Genomic DNA, 17,293 nt, shown 5'->3' with positions numbered 1-17,293 from the left:
AGATCAGTAGAGGAGACAACTGATCCTCTCAATAAGTGATCAGATCAGTAGAGGAGACAACTGATTCTCTCAATAAGTAATCAGATCAGTAGGAGACAACTGATCCTCTCAAGTAATCAGATCAGTAGAGGAGACAACTGATCCTCTCAATAAGTCATCAGATCAGTAGAGGAGACAACTGATCCTCTCAATAAGTCATCAGATCAGTAGAGGAGATTAGACACACACCATTGATTCTTCAGGATGGGGAGTTTTTATTTTCAACAATGCTACAAATCATGAACACACAGGTCTCGAGAACAAGAACCAAAACACAAAGCATGCACCAGATCACAATAACCGTACATTAACAAGTTATTTAAAAAAAAAAAAAAAATACGATTTGCTTCTCCACACGAAAAGGTGCACAGTATTTGGCATTAAGCACACAAGACAAATCGTACTAAAGTGATTACGATTCAACTAGTTAACAGGTGTTGATCTCAATCAACGCATGAGTCCTATTGGTCAGCAGAGGCTAAGGTAGGGTGGCCAGTATGAAAGCAACAGTATGTCATTATGCTGGAAAAATATATGTCCTACAAAAGTCTACTTCTTCGTTCATCCCCTTCACCTCATACAGTATGTCCATCAAATATCACAGTACTATATTACCCTGCCTTTTGTATTCTGTTGAGTGTGTGCCGTAGAAAGTGTCAGGATAACAGTGTTTACACTAAAAAGGTTTCTCTAAAACTTCTTCAAAGACAAGAGTTCCAGGGTCACAAACAATACTGATGAAGTCACTAGTCATATGTACCTACCTGTAGTATCTATGGCATAGGAGTCTTTTTCATTTAGAATGTAAAACCTTCTAGTTTGATATGCATCCATTTGATACAATTCAAATGGCTGACATTTGATTTTGTAGCCTGGTGGAACCAGCCTGATTGCTGGTTCATCATTTCTCTTTCATGGTTCTATTTCATAGTGAACGCAACGATCAGGCGGGTTCATCATTCTCTTTCATAGTGAACGCAGCGATCAGGCTGGTTCATCATTCTCTTTCATAGTGAACACAGCGATCAGGCTGGTTCATCATTCTCTTTCATAGTGAACGCAGCATTCAGGCTGGTTCATCATTCTCTTTCATAGTGAACGCAGCGATCAGGCTGGTTCATCATTCTCTTTCATAGTGAACGTAACGATCAGGCTGGTTCATCATTCTCTTTCATAGTGAACGCAGCGATCAAGCTGGTTCATCATTCTCTTTCATAGTGAACGTAACGATCAGGCTGGTTCATCATTCTCTTTCATAGTGAACGCAACGATCAGGCTGGTTCATCATTCTCTTTCATAGTGAACGCAACGATCAGGCTGGTTCATCATTCTCTTTCATAGTGAACGCAGCGATCAAGCTGGTTCATCATTCTCTTTCATAGTGAACGCAGCGATCAAGCTGGTTCATCATTCTCTTTCATAGTGAACGTAACGATCAGGCTGGTTCATCATTCTCTTTCATAGTGAACGCAGCGATCAAGCTGGTTCATCATTCTCTTTCATAGTGAACGTAACGATCAGGCTGGTTCATCATTCTCTTTCATAGTGAACGCAACGATCAGGCTGGTTCATCATTCTCTTTCATAGTGAACGCAACGATCAGGCTGGTTCATCATTCTCTTTCATAGTGAACGCAGCGATCAAGCTGGTTCATCATTCTCTTTCATAGTGAACGCAACGATCAGGCTGGTTTATCATTCTCTTTCATAGTGAACGCAACGATCAGGCTGGTTCATCATTCTCTTTCATAGTGAACGCAGCGATCAAGCTGGTTCATCATTCTCTTTCATAGTGAACGCAGCGATCAAGCTGGTTCATCATTCTCTTTCATAGTGAACGTAACGATCAGGCTGGTTCATCATTCTCTTTCATAGTGAACGCAGCGATCAAGCTGGTTCATCATTCTCTTTCATAGTGAACGTAACGATCAGGCTGGTTCATCATTCTCTTTCATAGTGAACGCAACGATCAGGCTGGTTCATCATTCTCTTTCATAGTGAACGCAACGATCAGGCTGGTTCATCATTCTCTTTCATAGTGAACGCAGCGATCAAGCTGGTTCATCATTCTCTTTCATAGTGAACGCAACGATCAGGCTGGTTTATCATTCTCTTTCATAGTGAACGCAACGATCAGGCTGGTTCATCATTCTCTTTCATAGTGAACGCAACGATCAGGCTGGTTCCACCAAGCTATAGATTTTTTCTGCATGTACGGTCAATGATATCACCTGATAATGTCACCCAACTCCTTGGCCACAAATGTCCCCTTTTGATATTCTTAGTCTAAACATAGTCATTTATAGGATCTCTATGGTCTCTGTACACTCACAATTTAACCACAACTTGGTCCTCCTGTCAAAGTGAAGTTGTTTTAGTTTAATTTCATTGGTCTGACTACTCTGCCAGAACGTAGGAGCAGAGCAAGTCACTATAACCGAGTCACTAACACAGCAGTTGAAATGAGACCTCTGAAATATGTCGTCTGTTTCATATTGTTAATGGTAAAGTAGTAGCATTCCATTACTTCATGCATAAGATACAGCAAGACAAGAAAAACAAAGGCAGGTCAGTGTCTTAAATGAAGCCATGCGGCCACATGTTTAGAAATATACACCCTCTTACCACCAATATATTACAACTATAGAAATCTGCCGGCAATATCATATCAGTTAAATATTGAAAAATACAAACCTGAACAACCCAGCTCACCTCTTAGTTTCAGAGGTCCAGCTAATACAACCTGTGGAGCCTTATCAAATTATCAAATTATCAAATTATTATCAAATTGGTGTGTGTGATTTAGAGGAATGATTAGAGATAATCATTTCAGGGTCATTTACCCATTATCTCGTTTAATATGTTGGGTGTAAATAATTGATGAGGGTTTCAGAATGAACCAGACAAGACGTGGCCTTAGGATATGAAATAATCCTAGCAGTATTCTTCTCCTTGTGTTGTAAATACATAAGGTACAGTATCGATATAACTTCACAGAACGTTTAGAAAAGCAAGATTCACAAGAAAGGGAAGTTACGACTCATAGATAACAAACTTGATATCTGACAGTAGAATGAACAAAAATAAAATGTTATCATTCATATGATATACGTAGCTGAAGACAGGAAGACTCAGAACTTCTACATATCCTGTTTAAAAGGTTTACTTATTTTAAGAACAATTGAAGGCAAACGATGTTGTCGTCAATATGTGTAAACTATGATGATGTATAAAGGAGAACAGACAGCCAGTAGATGAAGACTCATACAGCAGACTTCATTGACCAGAGGAAAGGCAGAAAGTTGATATTGAAGATGGTTTGATCAATATAACAACCTACCAGTATATCTACTTAGCCAATAGACATTCAACTAACTAAAAAGTATGAAATTAAGGATGTATTTCTTCAACTAAAAATGGGAAAAGAAGCTATGGCCCATCTAAAGCAAAGTGCAATCTTGTTAAATAATTTGGCGAACCCTTTCTTCCCTCTTATTTGTTTTTCTTGGTATGGTGGTATTCATAGTGCTTATAATACATATGTGAAGACGCCTATCATCATGAAGAGGTTTCAAAAAATGCAGAGCAAAACAGTTGTTTCCCTTGTTGGTTGGTGGCTTCATTTTAACATTTGGCAGTAACTTGCGATCTGTCAGGAATGTACCAGCTGTAAAAATTGATGTAAACAGTTTTCCAGTTCTCACACACAACAAAAAAGAGAGGAACTCAAAACATCCCACTCACGAAAAGAAAACAAGATGGGTGAGAAAATATGAAATCCTATCTTTTTGTTGTGCTTTCATGGAGTTCTTTCATTAGAAAAGTATTATCCTAGTAGTTGGTCTTATGTTTCTGTTTGTTTCTTTTCTACTTTCTTCACACTGGTTTGGCTCCAGGGGGCCCGGCTCCAGGGGGCCCACCTCCAGAGTGCCCGGCTCCAGGGGGCCCTCCTCCAGGGGGCCCTCCTCCAGGGGGCCCGGTGGGCTTGGTGACTTTCTTCTCATATGACCCGAGGTGTTTGTATCCTGCGACGTACCCGGATGTGTCCACCATGTCCACGCGACCTGCCTTCCCCTTCCCACGGCCACTCTCGTCAAAGCGCTCCTTGTGTGACCCAGTGAACTTGGTCGTGTCCGTCAGACGAGACACGGTGGGAGAAGCCACCGCTCTCTGTGGACAGAAAGAAAGTTACATTAAAAAAGGACATGCATGATGACGATTTGAGTTTGTTCTGAGAATCCATCCCAAATAGCACCCTATGGGCCCTGGTCAAAAGTAGTACACTACCCTATGGGCCCTGGTCAAAAGTAGTGCACTACAAAGGGATTAGGGTGCCATTTGGGACGCAAACCTGAGTCATACCCAGCAGTTGTTTCCATGTACACATCACAGTGGTCACTAGCATCCTGTCCAGGGGGTGTACTGGTACATCAAGATGCCTCACGCTACAGGATCCCTATGGGCTGTTCTGGCTTGGACAAGGTTTACTTACATTGGTCTGTAGCGTACAGTGCATTCGGAAAGTATTCAGACCCCTTGACTTTTTCCACATTTTGTTACGTTACAGCCTTATTACAAAATGGATTCAATTGTTTTTTGTTCCCTCATCAACCTACACAGAATACCCCATAATGACATCACAATACCCCATAATGACATCACAATACCCCATAATGACAAAGCAAAAACAGATTTTTGAAATATCACATTTACATAAGTGTTCAGACCCTTTACTCAGTACTTTGTTGAAGAACCTTTGGCAGCGATTACAGCCTCAAGTCTTCTTGGGTATGACGCTACAAGCTTGGCACACCTGTATTTGGGGAGTTTCTCCCTTTGTTCTCTGCAGATCTTCTCAAGCTCTGTCAGGTTGGATGAGGAGCGTCGCTGCACAGCTATTTTCAGGTCTTTCCAGAGATGTTCGATCGGGTTCAAGTCCGGGCTCTGGCTGGGCCACTCTAGGCCATTCAGAGACCTGTCCTGAAGCCACTCCTGTGTTGTCTTGGCTGTGTGCTTAGGGTCGTTGTCCTGTTGGAAGATGAACATTTGCCCCAGTCTGAGGTCCTGAGCGCTCTGGAGCAGGTTTTCATCAAGGATCTCTCTGTACTCTGTGCTCTGTTCATCTTTCCCTCGATCCTGACTATTCTCCTGCTGAAAATCATCCCCACAGCTTGATGCTGCCACCACCATGCTTCACCGTAGGGATGGTGGCAGGTTTCCTCCTGATGCAACGCTTGACATTCAGGACAAAGAGTTCAATGTTGGTTTCATCAGACCAGAGAATCTTGTTTCTCATGGCCAGAGTCCTTCAGGTGCCTTTTGGCAAACTCCAAGCAGGCTGTCGTGCCTTTTACTGAGGAGTGGCTTCTGTCTGGCCATTCTACCATAAAAGCCTGATTGGTGGAGTGCTACAGAGATGGTTGTCCTTCTGGAAGGTTCTCCCATCCCCACAAAATAACTCTGGAACTCTGTCAGAGTGACCATCTGATTCTTGGTCACCTCCCTGACCAAGGCCCTTCTTCCCAGATTGCTCAGTTTGGCTGGGCGTCTAGTTCTAGGAAGAGTCTTTGATGGTTCCAAACTTCTTCCTTTTAAGAATGATGGAGGTCACTGTGTTCTTGGGGACATTCAATGATGCAGAATTTTTTTGGTACCCTTCTCCAGATCTATACACAATCCTGTCTCGGAGCTCTATTGACAATACCTTCGACCTCATGGCTTGAATTTTGCTCTGACATGTACTGTCAACTGTGGGACCTTATATAGACAGTTGTGTGCCTTTTCCAAATCATGTCCAAACAATTGAATTTACCACAGATGGACTCCAATCAAGTTGTAGAAACATCTCAAGGCTCATCAATGGAAACAGGACGTACTGGAGCTCAATTTCAAGTCTCATAGCTTAGCAAATATATATACACACACATTTGCAAACATTTCTAAAAACCTGTGTTTTGCTTTGTCATTATGGGGTATTGTGTGTAGATTGAGGGTTTTATTTCATTTTAATCCATGTTAGAATAAGTGTAAGGTAACGAAACGTGGAAAATGCCCAGGGGTCTGAATACTTTCTGAATGCACTGGGTCTGTATACGTGTATTCATTCATATCTGTTGTAGGTCAGTACTATTGGATGTCATTTCCTGCTGCTTTGGGACCTTACCGTGACTCCTTTAATGACCGGTTTCTTCCCCTCAATCATCCTGAAGACCTCCCCCTCCGCCTCCTCTCCCGTTTTCTCCTTGAATCTCTTGCTGGCCAGCTCTCCCACCGCTGCTTTGAACTCATCAAACGTGATGGTGCGACAGGATTTCTTCCTGAAATGTAGAAACAACCAACCAGCCACTTAGAAATGTCAAAACTACCGATGTCACAGAGTGAAGAGTCTGTGGAACTCAGTGAGAGAATTCTACTGTTATTGACGTTGACCTCTGTCTCCATGTCTCCATGGGGATGCGTGTCCCAAATCACACCCTTTTTCCTATTGAGTACCCTGGTCAAAGGTAGTGCACTATAAAAAGGAATAGGGTGCCATTTGAGACATGATTTGGCTTGTCATTTTAATGCCCCTCATCACAGTTTGAGAGCGTCAAAGGAGAATCGACCACACTGTATACAAAGCCATGAGATAGCATCAACATATCAGCTATCTGATGGCCCTGCTGTGTGATAGCATCAACATATCAGCTATCTGATGGCCCTGCTGTGTGATAGCATCAACATATCAGCTATCTGATGGCCTGCTGTGTGATAGCATCAACATATCAGCTGTCTGATGGCCCTGCTGTGTGATAGCATCAACATGTCAGCTATCTGATGGCCCTGCTGTGTGATAGCATCAACATATCAGCTATCTGATGGCCTGCTGTGTGATAGCATCAACATATCAGCTGTCTGATGGCCCTGCTGTGTGATAGCATCAACATATCAGCTGTCTGATGGCCCTGCTGTGTGATAGCATCAACATATCAGCTATCTGATGGCCCTGCTGCGTGCACAGCTGTGTGATGGTGTGCTCTACAGACAGACACAGGGAGAAGCATCTTAGGCACTGCCTGGACAGAGACAGACACAGGGAGAAGCATCTTAGGCACTGCCTGGACAGAGACAGACACAGGGAGAAGCATCTTAGGCACTGCCTGGACAGAGACAGACGATGTGTTTATGTGTGAAAGTGAACTTCTCGGCTACAGAGTTTTTAGATTTTCTGGTGTTCCGTGTTCTGCTTTCTACTAGGGCTGTGTCCCAAATAGCACCCTCAAATAGGACCCTATTCCCTAAATGATGCATTACTGTCAACCAGGGTCCATTTGGTACGCAGCCTAGTAGTCATCAACATGATGTCAGGTGTTATTATAGCTCAACCAATCACATCCACCCCTCCAAGGGGCCATGCGTACGGCTGTTTAAACTGACTATACACCATTCTGCTTCTCCGTTCAGACGTCGTTGTGCATGGTAACACAAATACAAACAACCATTGCTGTGGTGATAAATCTGCTAAACAAAAGGCTGTAAAGCCAAACAGTCTCCCCGGGTAACCTGTTGTCATAGCAGCAAGCTACAGTAAACAGGCGTGTTTGGGGTTTATTATTAAATTGACTCCTTCAGTGACTGATTTTGTTTGGGCGATCCGTCAGTGTTGAACAGTTGAGAGCTCCATTCCTCCGTGCCTGTTCCATGCTGTCTAATGTCAGATGGGACATAGGACTTCCAGCTGGCACGTTGTGTCTGAGGAGAGGAGGAGGAGGGCTCTGTGTCTTCTGGAAACCAATTCAAATGACCCTGTCAGGAGCTTGCTAAGGACTCAGACATATCAAACAGCATCTACAAAGCGTAGGAGTGCTGATTTAGGATCAGTTTAGCCTTTTAGATAACTTACTTTTTGATTTATTTCACCTTTATTTAACCAGGTAGGCTAGTTGAGAACAAGTTCCCATTTACAATTGCGACCTGGCCAAGATAAAGCAAGGCAGTATGACACAAACAACAACACAGAGTTACACATGGAATAAACAAACATACACACAATAGGAAACGTCTATATACAGTGTGTGCAAATGAGGTAAGATAATAAATAGGCGGTAGTGGCGAAGTAATTACAATATAGCATTTAAATACTGGAGTGGTAGGATGTGCAGAAGGTGAATGTGCAAGTAGAGATACTGGGGTTCAAAGGAGCAAAATAAATAAATAACAGTATTTTTAACATTTTTTTTATTTTACCTTTATTTAACCAGGCAACAAATTCTTATTTTCAATAACCCCAATGATGTGGGTTAACTGCCTGTTCAGGGGCAGAATGACAGATTTGTACCTTGTCAGCTCGGGGGTTTGAACTCGCAACCTTCGGTTACTAGTCCAACGCTCTAACCACTAGGCTACCCTGTATGGGGATGAGGTAGTTGGATGGGCTATTTACAAATGGGTTATGTACAGGAGCAGTGATCTGTGAGCTGCTCTGACAAATAAGGACAGGGGGGGACCTGATCCTAGATCAGCACTCCTACACTGTGAAGCTTGACACACAGCTCTGGATCTGTGGTGGGGGCTGGTTGGGACAAATCATTCAATTGAGTGGCTAGCCGTTTGGTAAGCCTTTCGGTTCTAGACTGTGCGGATATAGTTTTTATACCGTGTTAAAGATGGGATGGGACTTAACTTTTTTACTTTCTTATGTTTTTACTGGAGAAAAAAAACATCTATCCAGCTGCCTGGCTCACCACAGTAGGGTTGGGGTTGGGGTAGGCAGTAGACACCATAGTACTGAACTACAGCAGGTCCAGCCTGGTCTCATAGACTAGACGTAACATAGTAAAGGTAAATCAGTGACACTCAAATTAGTATGATATGTTGTTTGGTATGGTTACATAAGACAGATGATTACTTAAGGCAAAATTGAAAGTAGGGTGGTTTGGTCGGGATAGATGGGTGGGTGTATAACGCAAACATCTAGTAACCCAAAGGTTGCGAGTTCGAATCTCATCACGAATAACTTTAGCATTTTAGCAACTTTTCAACTACTTACTACTTTTTTTGCCACTTTGCAACTACTTAGCATGTTAGCTAACCCTTCCCCTAACCTTAACCCTTTAACCTAACTTTAACCCTAATCCCTAGCCGAGCTAATGTTAGCCAGCTAGCTAAAGTTAGCCACCTATCTAGAATTCGTAGCACATCCTACATTTTGCTAATTCGATAACATATTGTACACTTTGCACGTTCGTAACATATAATACGAATTGTAATTCGTAACATATACTACATGGCCAAAGGTATGTGGACACCCCTTCAAATGAGTGGATTCGGATATTTCAGCCACACCCGTTGCAGACAAGTGTATAAAATCAAGCACACAGCCATGCAATCTCCATATACAAACATTGGCAGTAGAATGGCCCATACTGAAGAGCTCAGTGACATTCAACATGGCGCCGTCATAGGATGCCACCTTTCCAACAAATCAGTTTGTCAAATTTCTGCTCTGCTAGAGCTTCAACGGTCAACTGTAAGTGCTGTTATTGTGAAGTGGAAACGTCTAGGAGCAGCAACGGCTCAGCTGCGAAGTGGTAGGCCACACAAGCTCGAAGAACGGGACCGCTGAAGTGCGTAGAGCGTAAAAATCATCGGTTAAGTAGGGTTGCAAAAGGTCGGAAACTTTCCGGAAATTTATCATGGGAAGTCAAGCCCAGGAATTTTGTTTAAATTCATCAAAAAAGTTAGCTTATAACAGTGAACCTTTTTTGTGGGATACACAAAAGGCAATTCTAGGTCTTGTGGCATATTTTGGTTAAACTATCTGCAATTCAATGGAATTGCAACCCTCTGCATGCACAGCGCATTCTGTACAGCTGATTCTCAAGATCTTGCACACTAATGAGATGCTATTGAGCCCACACTACTACACTGTCTGAGCCAAGGACTACATGCTTTCTGGTTACAATACTGGGTGGGGTGAATATATTTTATATGACATACATGTTATTTTTATTAACTAGTAAATAGTAACCTACAGCAAAGTGTGTTTAAATCATTTCTAACTTGTTAACAATTTCTGCTACTTAGTTTTTGCTACCATGTGGGTTTTAGCTTGCTTGAGCCTGCTAACTAAGGAGTGTTAATTCACCTGTTTCCATAAACATTTATCTGACAAAGGAGTCGTTTAATCTAACTGCTTAACTATTTATCTGTACATGGAATTGTATTTTTGTTTTCTTTTACAGGGAAATACCACATCTGATGTGTGGAGACATTTCACTGCAGATAATGTAGAAGGAAAAGCTGTGTACATTTGCAAATACTGTGCCAAATCATATGTAAAGAATGCAACAAAGATGCAGAATCATCTGGCCAAGTGCATAAAGTTCCCTCAGCGCTCACAACAAGCAACATCTGACAAAAGTCCCTCTACTTCTTGAGCAGAAAATGATGAATCAGACACCTTATCGATAGCAACAGCTCACAGTCCTCCTGGAATTAGAAGTTTTGTTGACTCAATGGAGGAATGTAGTCTGAGAAATGCTGATGAATGTCTTGCTCGAGCTGTGTATGCAACTGGTTCACCTCTGATGCTCACAGGCAATGTGTATTGGAAAAGATTTCTGAATGTTCTTCTCCCAGCATACACCCCTCCAACCAGACATGCTTTATCTATTAATTTGCTGGATGCAGAGTTCAACAGAGTTCAATTGATGGTCATGCAAATCATAGAGAAAGCAGACTATTGCAATCATCTCTGATGGGTGGTTGAATGTTCATGGGCAAGGAATAATTAACTACATCATCTCCAACCCTCAACCAGTATTCTACAAGAGCACAGACACAAGGGACGATAGACATACTGGTCTGTACATTTCAGATGTCATCAATGACCTGGGACCACAGAAGGTATCTGCACTGGTGACAGACAATACTGCGAAATATGAAGGCTGCTTGGTCTAAAGTGGAGAAGTCCTACCCTCACATCACACTCATTGGCTATGCTGCTCATGCATTGAATCTGCTCCTCAAGGACATCATGGCACTGACAACAATGGATACACTCTACAAGAGAGCCAAGGAAATGGTTAAGTATGTGAAGGGTCATGAAGTTATAGCAGCAATCTACCTCACCAAGCAAAGTGAGAAGAATAAGAGCACCACATTGAAGCTGCCCAGAAACACCCGTTGGTTGGGGTGGTGTTGTCATCATGTTTGACAGTCTCCTGGAGGGGAATGAGTCTCTCCAAGAAATAGCCATATCACAGTCTTTCGATATGGACAGTCCCATCAAGAGGATCCTCATGGATGATGTATTTTGGGAGAGAGTGGTAAGCAGCCTGAAACTCCTGAAACCTATAGCAGTAGCCATTGCACTGATTGAGGGAGACAATGCCAGCCTGTCTGATGTTCAGACTCTGCTTGCAGATGTAAGAGAAGAAATCCATACTGCCCTGCCCACTTCACTGTTGCTCCAAGCAGAGGAAACTGCAGTTCTGAAATACATCAAAAAGCGTGAAGACTTCTGCCTGAAGCCCAAACACGCTGCAGTATTCATGTTGGACCCCAAGTATGCTGGCAAGAGCATCCTGTCTGGAGCAGAGATAAACAAGGCCTATGGTGTCATCACTACCGTGTCTTGCCACCTTGGCCTGGATGAGGGCAAGGTTCTTGGCAGTCTGGTGAAGTACACTTCCATGCAAGGGCTTTGGGATGGAGATGCAATATGGCAGTCGTGCCAACATATCTCATCAGCCACCTGGTGGAAGGGACTTTGTGGATCTGAGGCTCTTTCCCCTGTTGCCTCCATCATCCTCCAAATCCCACCAACATCAGCTGCCTCAGAGCGCAATTTGTCCTTGTTTGGGAATACACACACACACACACCAAAGCACGCAACAGGCTGACCAATACAAGGGTTGAAAAATTGGTGGGCATCCGGGCAAATGTGAGGCTTTTTGAGCCTGACAACTAGCCATCCTCAACAAGGTTGGAAAGTGACAGTGGAGATGAGGCTGATGTTCAAGAGGTGCTTCCAACTTAGTGGCAACAGTTTGGGGAAGGGCCTTTCCTGTTTCAGCATGTTAATGCCACCTAGCACAAAGTGGTTTGTTGAGATGGTGTGAAAGAACTTGATTGGCCTACACAGAGCCCTGACCTCAACTCCATCCAACACCTTTGGGATGAATTGGAACGCTGACTACAGGCCAGGCCTAATCGCCCAACATCCGTGCCCGACCTCACTAATGCTTTTGTGGCTGAATGGAAGCAAGTCCCTGCAGCAATATTCCAACATCTAGTGGAAAGCCTTCCCAGAAGAGTGGAGGCTGTTATTGCAGCAAAGGGGGAACCAACTCCATATTAATGCCCATGACTTTGGAATAAGATAATTCGACAAGCAGGTGTCAACATTATTTTGGTCATGTACTGTACTGTATCATATGAAATGGGTGATGGACATCCACAAATAATAAATACCATACGAAATGAAACATCATATTAAATGGAGTGTCTCGGCTTTACGTACAGAATAATACAAAATGCTCTAAGTCCAGGTTGTCTAGTCAGTGAGAGGGAAGGATCATCACTGGCATGAAATGGCATGACAACAGAGACTCATTACATAGGCTATAGCATGGCAGAGAAACCCAGTGGTACAGTAGACAACTTCCCCCTGAATAAATGTGGATTTAACGAAGCCATATAGTCATCAGACAGTGGCCATAAAGCCGTTGAATTCTTCATGTCCTTGCTAGCGCAGTGTGAGCTCTGACTCTCTGATTAAAAGAAAGGCTCCATCTGCATCATGTCTGGCATGGTGGCACGCACGCCTCCCCAGCTCAGCTCTGCTCATGCCTCAGAAACAGCTCAGAACACATTCCCTCCCCCACAAAACTCTGCTCTCGCTCTCTCTCGTTCTACTGTAGGCCTACATCACTGCTCTACTGAACACACAACTGACAACAGCAGCCTTAAAAAAATAAAACAGTTTTAAAGCTAATTTCCTGCAAATGTACACATTATGCCATGCAGCTGAGAGAAAATGTTGCAGTTTTAAAGCTAATTTCCTGCAAATGTACACATTATGCCATGCAGCTGAGAGAAAATGTTGCAGTTTTAAAGCTAATTTCCTGCAAATGTACACATTATGCCATGCAGCTGAGAGAAAATGTTGCAGTTTTAAAGCTAATTTCCTGCAAATGTACACATTATGCCATGCAGCTGAGAGAAAATGTTGCAGTTTTAAAGCTAATTTCCTGCAAATGTACACATTATGCCATGCAGCTGAGAGAAAATGTTGCAGTTTTAAAGCTAATTTCCTGCAAATGTACACATTATGCCATGCAGCTGAGAGAAAATGTTGCAGTTTTAAAGCTAATTTCCTGCAAATGTACACATTATGCCATGCAGCTGAGAGAAAATGTTGCAGTTTTAAAGCTAATTTCCTGCAAATGTACACATTATGCCATGCAGCTGAGAGAAAATGTTGCAGTTTTAAAGTACATGTTTTAAAGTACATGTTGGCCATGGAGTTTCCTGCATTTTGATACATTTTGCAAATGGCTAATGCCGTGTTCTTTTGTTGCTGAAACATAATAACAAAATGAATACTGCTAAATTCATTGTTTTGGGAATGTTCAGTTGTCAGTGTGGTCGTGAAGGAACTGCTCTCTCCCCTCGCTCCAGCTACAGTACTGGTCTGTTCTGACGCTGTCTAGCAGAATCATCTCTACTCTCAGGGCTCACAAATCACTTCATTAAAGCTTCATACTTGAGCAAACAGCCCCCCCCCCCCCCCCCCCCAAAAAAAAACATGACTACATGTAAAACAGACTGCCCTGTCCTGTCATTTAGCTTCATGCTTTGTAGATACACCTTCCTTCACCTGCATTTAGAGCACAATGCTCATGATCAACACGATAGACATACACCCCAATGCCTTTCAAAGCATACAGAACATATATCTTAACCATTCAATACCCAACACAGAACATACGAACACAGAACCCCACAACAAGCACGGTTCAGTCAGTGTGTGTTGGGTTGTTATTGAGGTATTCTACTAGAAATGACCTGGACCCTGTGGCAGTAGAGGATGACGACTGCCTCAGGCATCTGGGGAACAGCAGAGTGAACAATCAGCAGAGTGAACAATCCTGCCCCCGGACTGTTACCGAGGGCAACAACCCCACAACAACATGACTGTACCCGAGGGCAACAACCCCCCACAACATGAATGTTACCGAGGGCAACAACCCCCCACAACATGACTGTTACTGAGGGCAACAACCCCCCACAACATGACTGTTACCGAGGGCAACAACCCCACAACAACATGACTGTACCCGAGGGCAACAACACCACACAACATGACTGTTACCAAGGGCAACAACATGACTGTTACCGAGGGCAACAACCCCCCACAACATGACTGTTACTGAGGGCAACAACACCCCACAACATGACTGTTACTGAGGGCAACAACACCACACAACATGACTGTTACTGAGGGCAACAACACCACACAACATGACTGTTACTGAGGGCAACAACACCACACAACATGACTGTTACTGAGGGCAACAACACCACACAACATGACTGTTACTGAGGGCAACAACACCACACAACATGACTGTTACTGAGGGCAACAACACCACATAAACATGACTGTTACTGAGGGGTTTTCCTATTCAACTGTTGGGAGTCTATATCGAGTGAGACTTTCTTTCCTTTTATACAGTATATTCTTAGAAAACAGTATTTTATATAGTATTCCATCTCTTGGAATGGAATAGTGTCTATGTCCCATGAATATAATATAGAAAGGTAACATAGAACCCACCTGTGAATGTCATATCTATATCTATTTCTGTCCCAATGCTGATAGTTTTATATCAATAGACATTGACATGCCATATTGTCAGGAAGCAGTAGTTAGTATGTGGAATTCAAATTCCAAGTCCATCGATCAGCAAATTGAGCTTGATCTAGATACTGGCACCCTTGTTCCCAGTCCCAGGTCAAACCATCCATCCTACTATCTCTCTGTATCTGTCTGCATTACATAACTATTATATAACAGGAGGATCCTACCATCTCTCTGTAACTATTATCTAACAGGAGGATTCTACTATCTCTCTGTATCTGTCTGCTTTACATAACTATTATATAACAGGAGGATCCTACTATCTCTCTGTATCTGTCTGCATTACATAACTATTATATAACAGGAGGATCCTACTATCTCTCTGTATCTGTCTGCATTACATAACTATTATATAACAGGAGGATCCTACTATCTCTCTGTATCTGTCTGCATTACATAACTATTATATAACAGGAGGATCCTACTATCTCTCTGTATCTGTCTGCATTACATAACTATTATATAACAGGAGGATCCTACTATCTCTCTGTATCTGTCTGCATTACATAACTATTATATAACAGGAGGATCCTACTATCTCTCTGTATCTGTCTGCTTTACATAACTATTATATAACAGGAGGATCATACTATCTCTCTGTATCTGTCTGCTTTACATAACTATTATCTAACAGGAGGATCCTACTATCTCTCTAACTATTATATAACAGGAGGATCCTACTATCTCTCTGTAACTATTATCTAACAGGAGGATTCTACTATCTCTCTGTATCTGTCTGCTTTACATAACTATTATATAACAGGAGGATCCTACTATCGCTCTGTATCTGTCTGCATTACATAACTATTATATAACAGGAGGATCCTACTATCTCTCTGTATCTGTCTGCATTACATAACTATTATATAACAGGAGGATCCTACTATCTCTCTGTATCTGTCTGCTTTACATAACTATTATATAACAGGAGGATCCTACTATCTCTCTGTATCTGTCTGCTTTACATAACTATTATCTAACAGGAGGATCCTACTATCTCTCTAACTATTATATAACAGGAGGATCCTACTATCTCTCTGTAACTATTATCTAACAGGAGGATTCTACTATCTCTCTGTATCTGTCTGCTTTACATAACTATTATATAACAGGAGGATCCTACTATCTCTCTGTATCTGTCTGCTTTACATAACTATTATATAACAGGAGGATCCTACTAATGGATCTCTACCAGTCATCCCTTTATACTGAGACAACAGTTGATTCAATGAAATGCATTTCACCATTGCAATGAGGATGAAAGAAACAGAAAGGAAGATAACTCCTTCTCTTCTCCTCTCCTCATCTCCCCTCTCCTCTCATCTCCCCTCTCCTCCCTACACCCTCCTCTTCTCCCTACACTCTCCTCTCCTCCCTACACTCTCCTCTCCTCCCTACACTCTCCTCTCCTCCCTACACTCTCCTCTCCTCCCTACACTCTCCTCTCCTCCCTACACTCTCCTCTCCTCCCTACACTCTCCTCTCCTCCCTACACTCTCCTCTCCTCCCTACACTCTCCTCTCCTCCCTACACTCTCCTCCCCTCTAATCCCTTCCCGTCAAAAGTAGTGCACTATTTAGGGATGGGGTGCCATTTGCGCTGCAAGATTTCTACTACGCCATTTGGGACACACCCTACTAGAAAATATTTCCTTACTTGACTTTAGTGAAGACGATATCCACGTCCGTGAGGGTGACAGTTTTTCCGTCGATGACGCCGCAGTCCTTGCACAGCTTGGACCAGTTCTTGCCATGCATGTCCTTTCCTGTGGCACGTGTGTCGCCGTGGATGGCGAAGCGCCGGAACGACTCCTCCAGTGCGGTTATCTCCACGGGCGTCCGCGACCCTGCCCCACCCTCGCTGGTCCCGTTGGACTCGGAGGAAAGCCTTTTGGAGGCCCGGTCCTTGGACTGCTGTTCGCTGGGCGGCCGCAGGGGAGTGGAGGAGATTGGAGAGTTGGAGTGCTTGGCCGTCTGAACTGTAAAATCTGCCATGCTGTCTCTGAGGAAGAGGAAAGAGACCGACACTATTAGCTGAAGAGCCAGGATGTGTGGTTTTCCTGTTTATGTGAAACAGATTTACATACTGTGCATGAGTTAAGTATGTGGGACATAATACCAGCTCTGTGTCTCCAAGTGTTAAACCACTGTGTTAGTACAGGTGGACTGGGACATAATAACAGCTCTGTGTCTCCTGTGTTAAACCACTGTGTTAGTACACTGTGTTAGTACAGGTGGACTGGGACATAATACCAGCTCTGTCTCCTGTGTTAAACCACTGTGTTAGTACAGGTGGAATGGGACATAATACCAGCTCTGTCTCCTGTGTTAAACCACTGTGTTAGTAC

The 17,293-nt window shown here is 43.0% G+C and overlaps 1 protein-coding gene across 2 annotated transcripts in view; it reads right to left on the bottom strand.

The window, feature by feature from the left end:
- Positions 1 to 230: 230 nt before the first annotated feature.
- The window catches only part of LOC116359287 (tubulin polymerization-promoting protein-like), a 31,273-nt gene continuing 14,210 nt past the window's right edge, over positions 231 to 17,293 (bottom strand). For both annotated transcript variants that reach the window (XM_031812052.1, XM_031812053.1), the window contains exons 3-5: positions 16,603 to 16,947; positions 6,202 to 6,355; positions 231 to 4,208 (exon numbers count right to left, since the gene is read on the bottom strand). In XM_031812052.1, coding sequence (XP_031667912.1) covers positions 3,915 to 4,208; positions 6,202 to 6,355; positions 16,603 to 16,947 — 793 coding nt within the window. In that variant the 3' untranslated portion in view covers positions 231 to 3,914. The remainder of the gene's footprint in view (positions 4,209 to 6,201; positions 6,356 to 16,602; positions 16,948 to 17,293) is intronic.

This window comes from Oncorhynchus kisutch, unplaced genomic scaffold (assembly GCF_002021735.2).
Source record: "Oncorhynchus kisutch isolate 150728-3 unplaced genomic scaffold, Okis_V2 Okis02a-Okis13b_hom, whole genome shotgun sequence".
NCBI lineage: Eukaryota > Metazoa > Chordata > Actinopteri > Salmoniformes > Salmonidae > Oncorhynchus > Oncorhynchus kisutch.
Note: the sequence above shows the minus strand (reverse complement) of the source record. Positions and strands in the feature narration are given on the sequence as shown.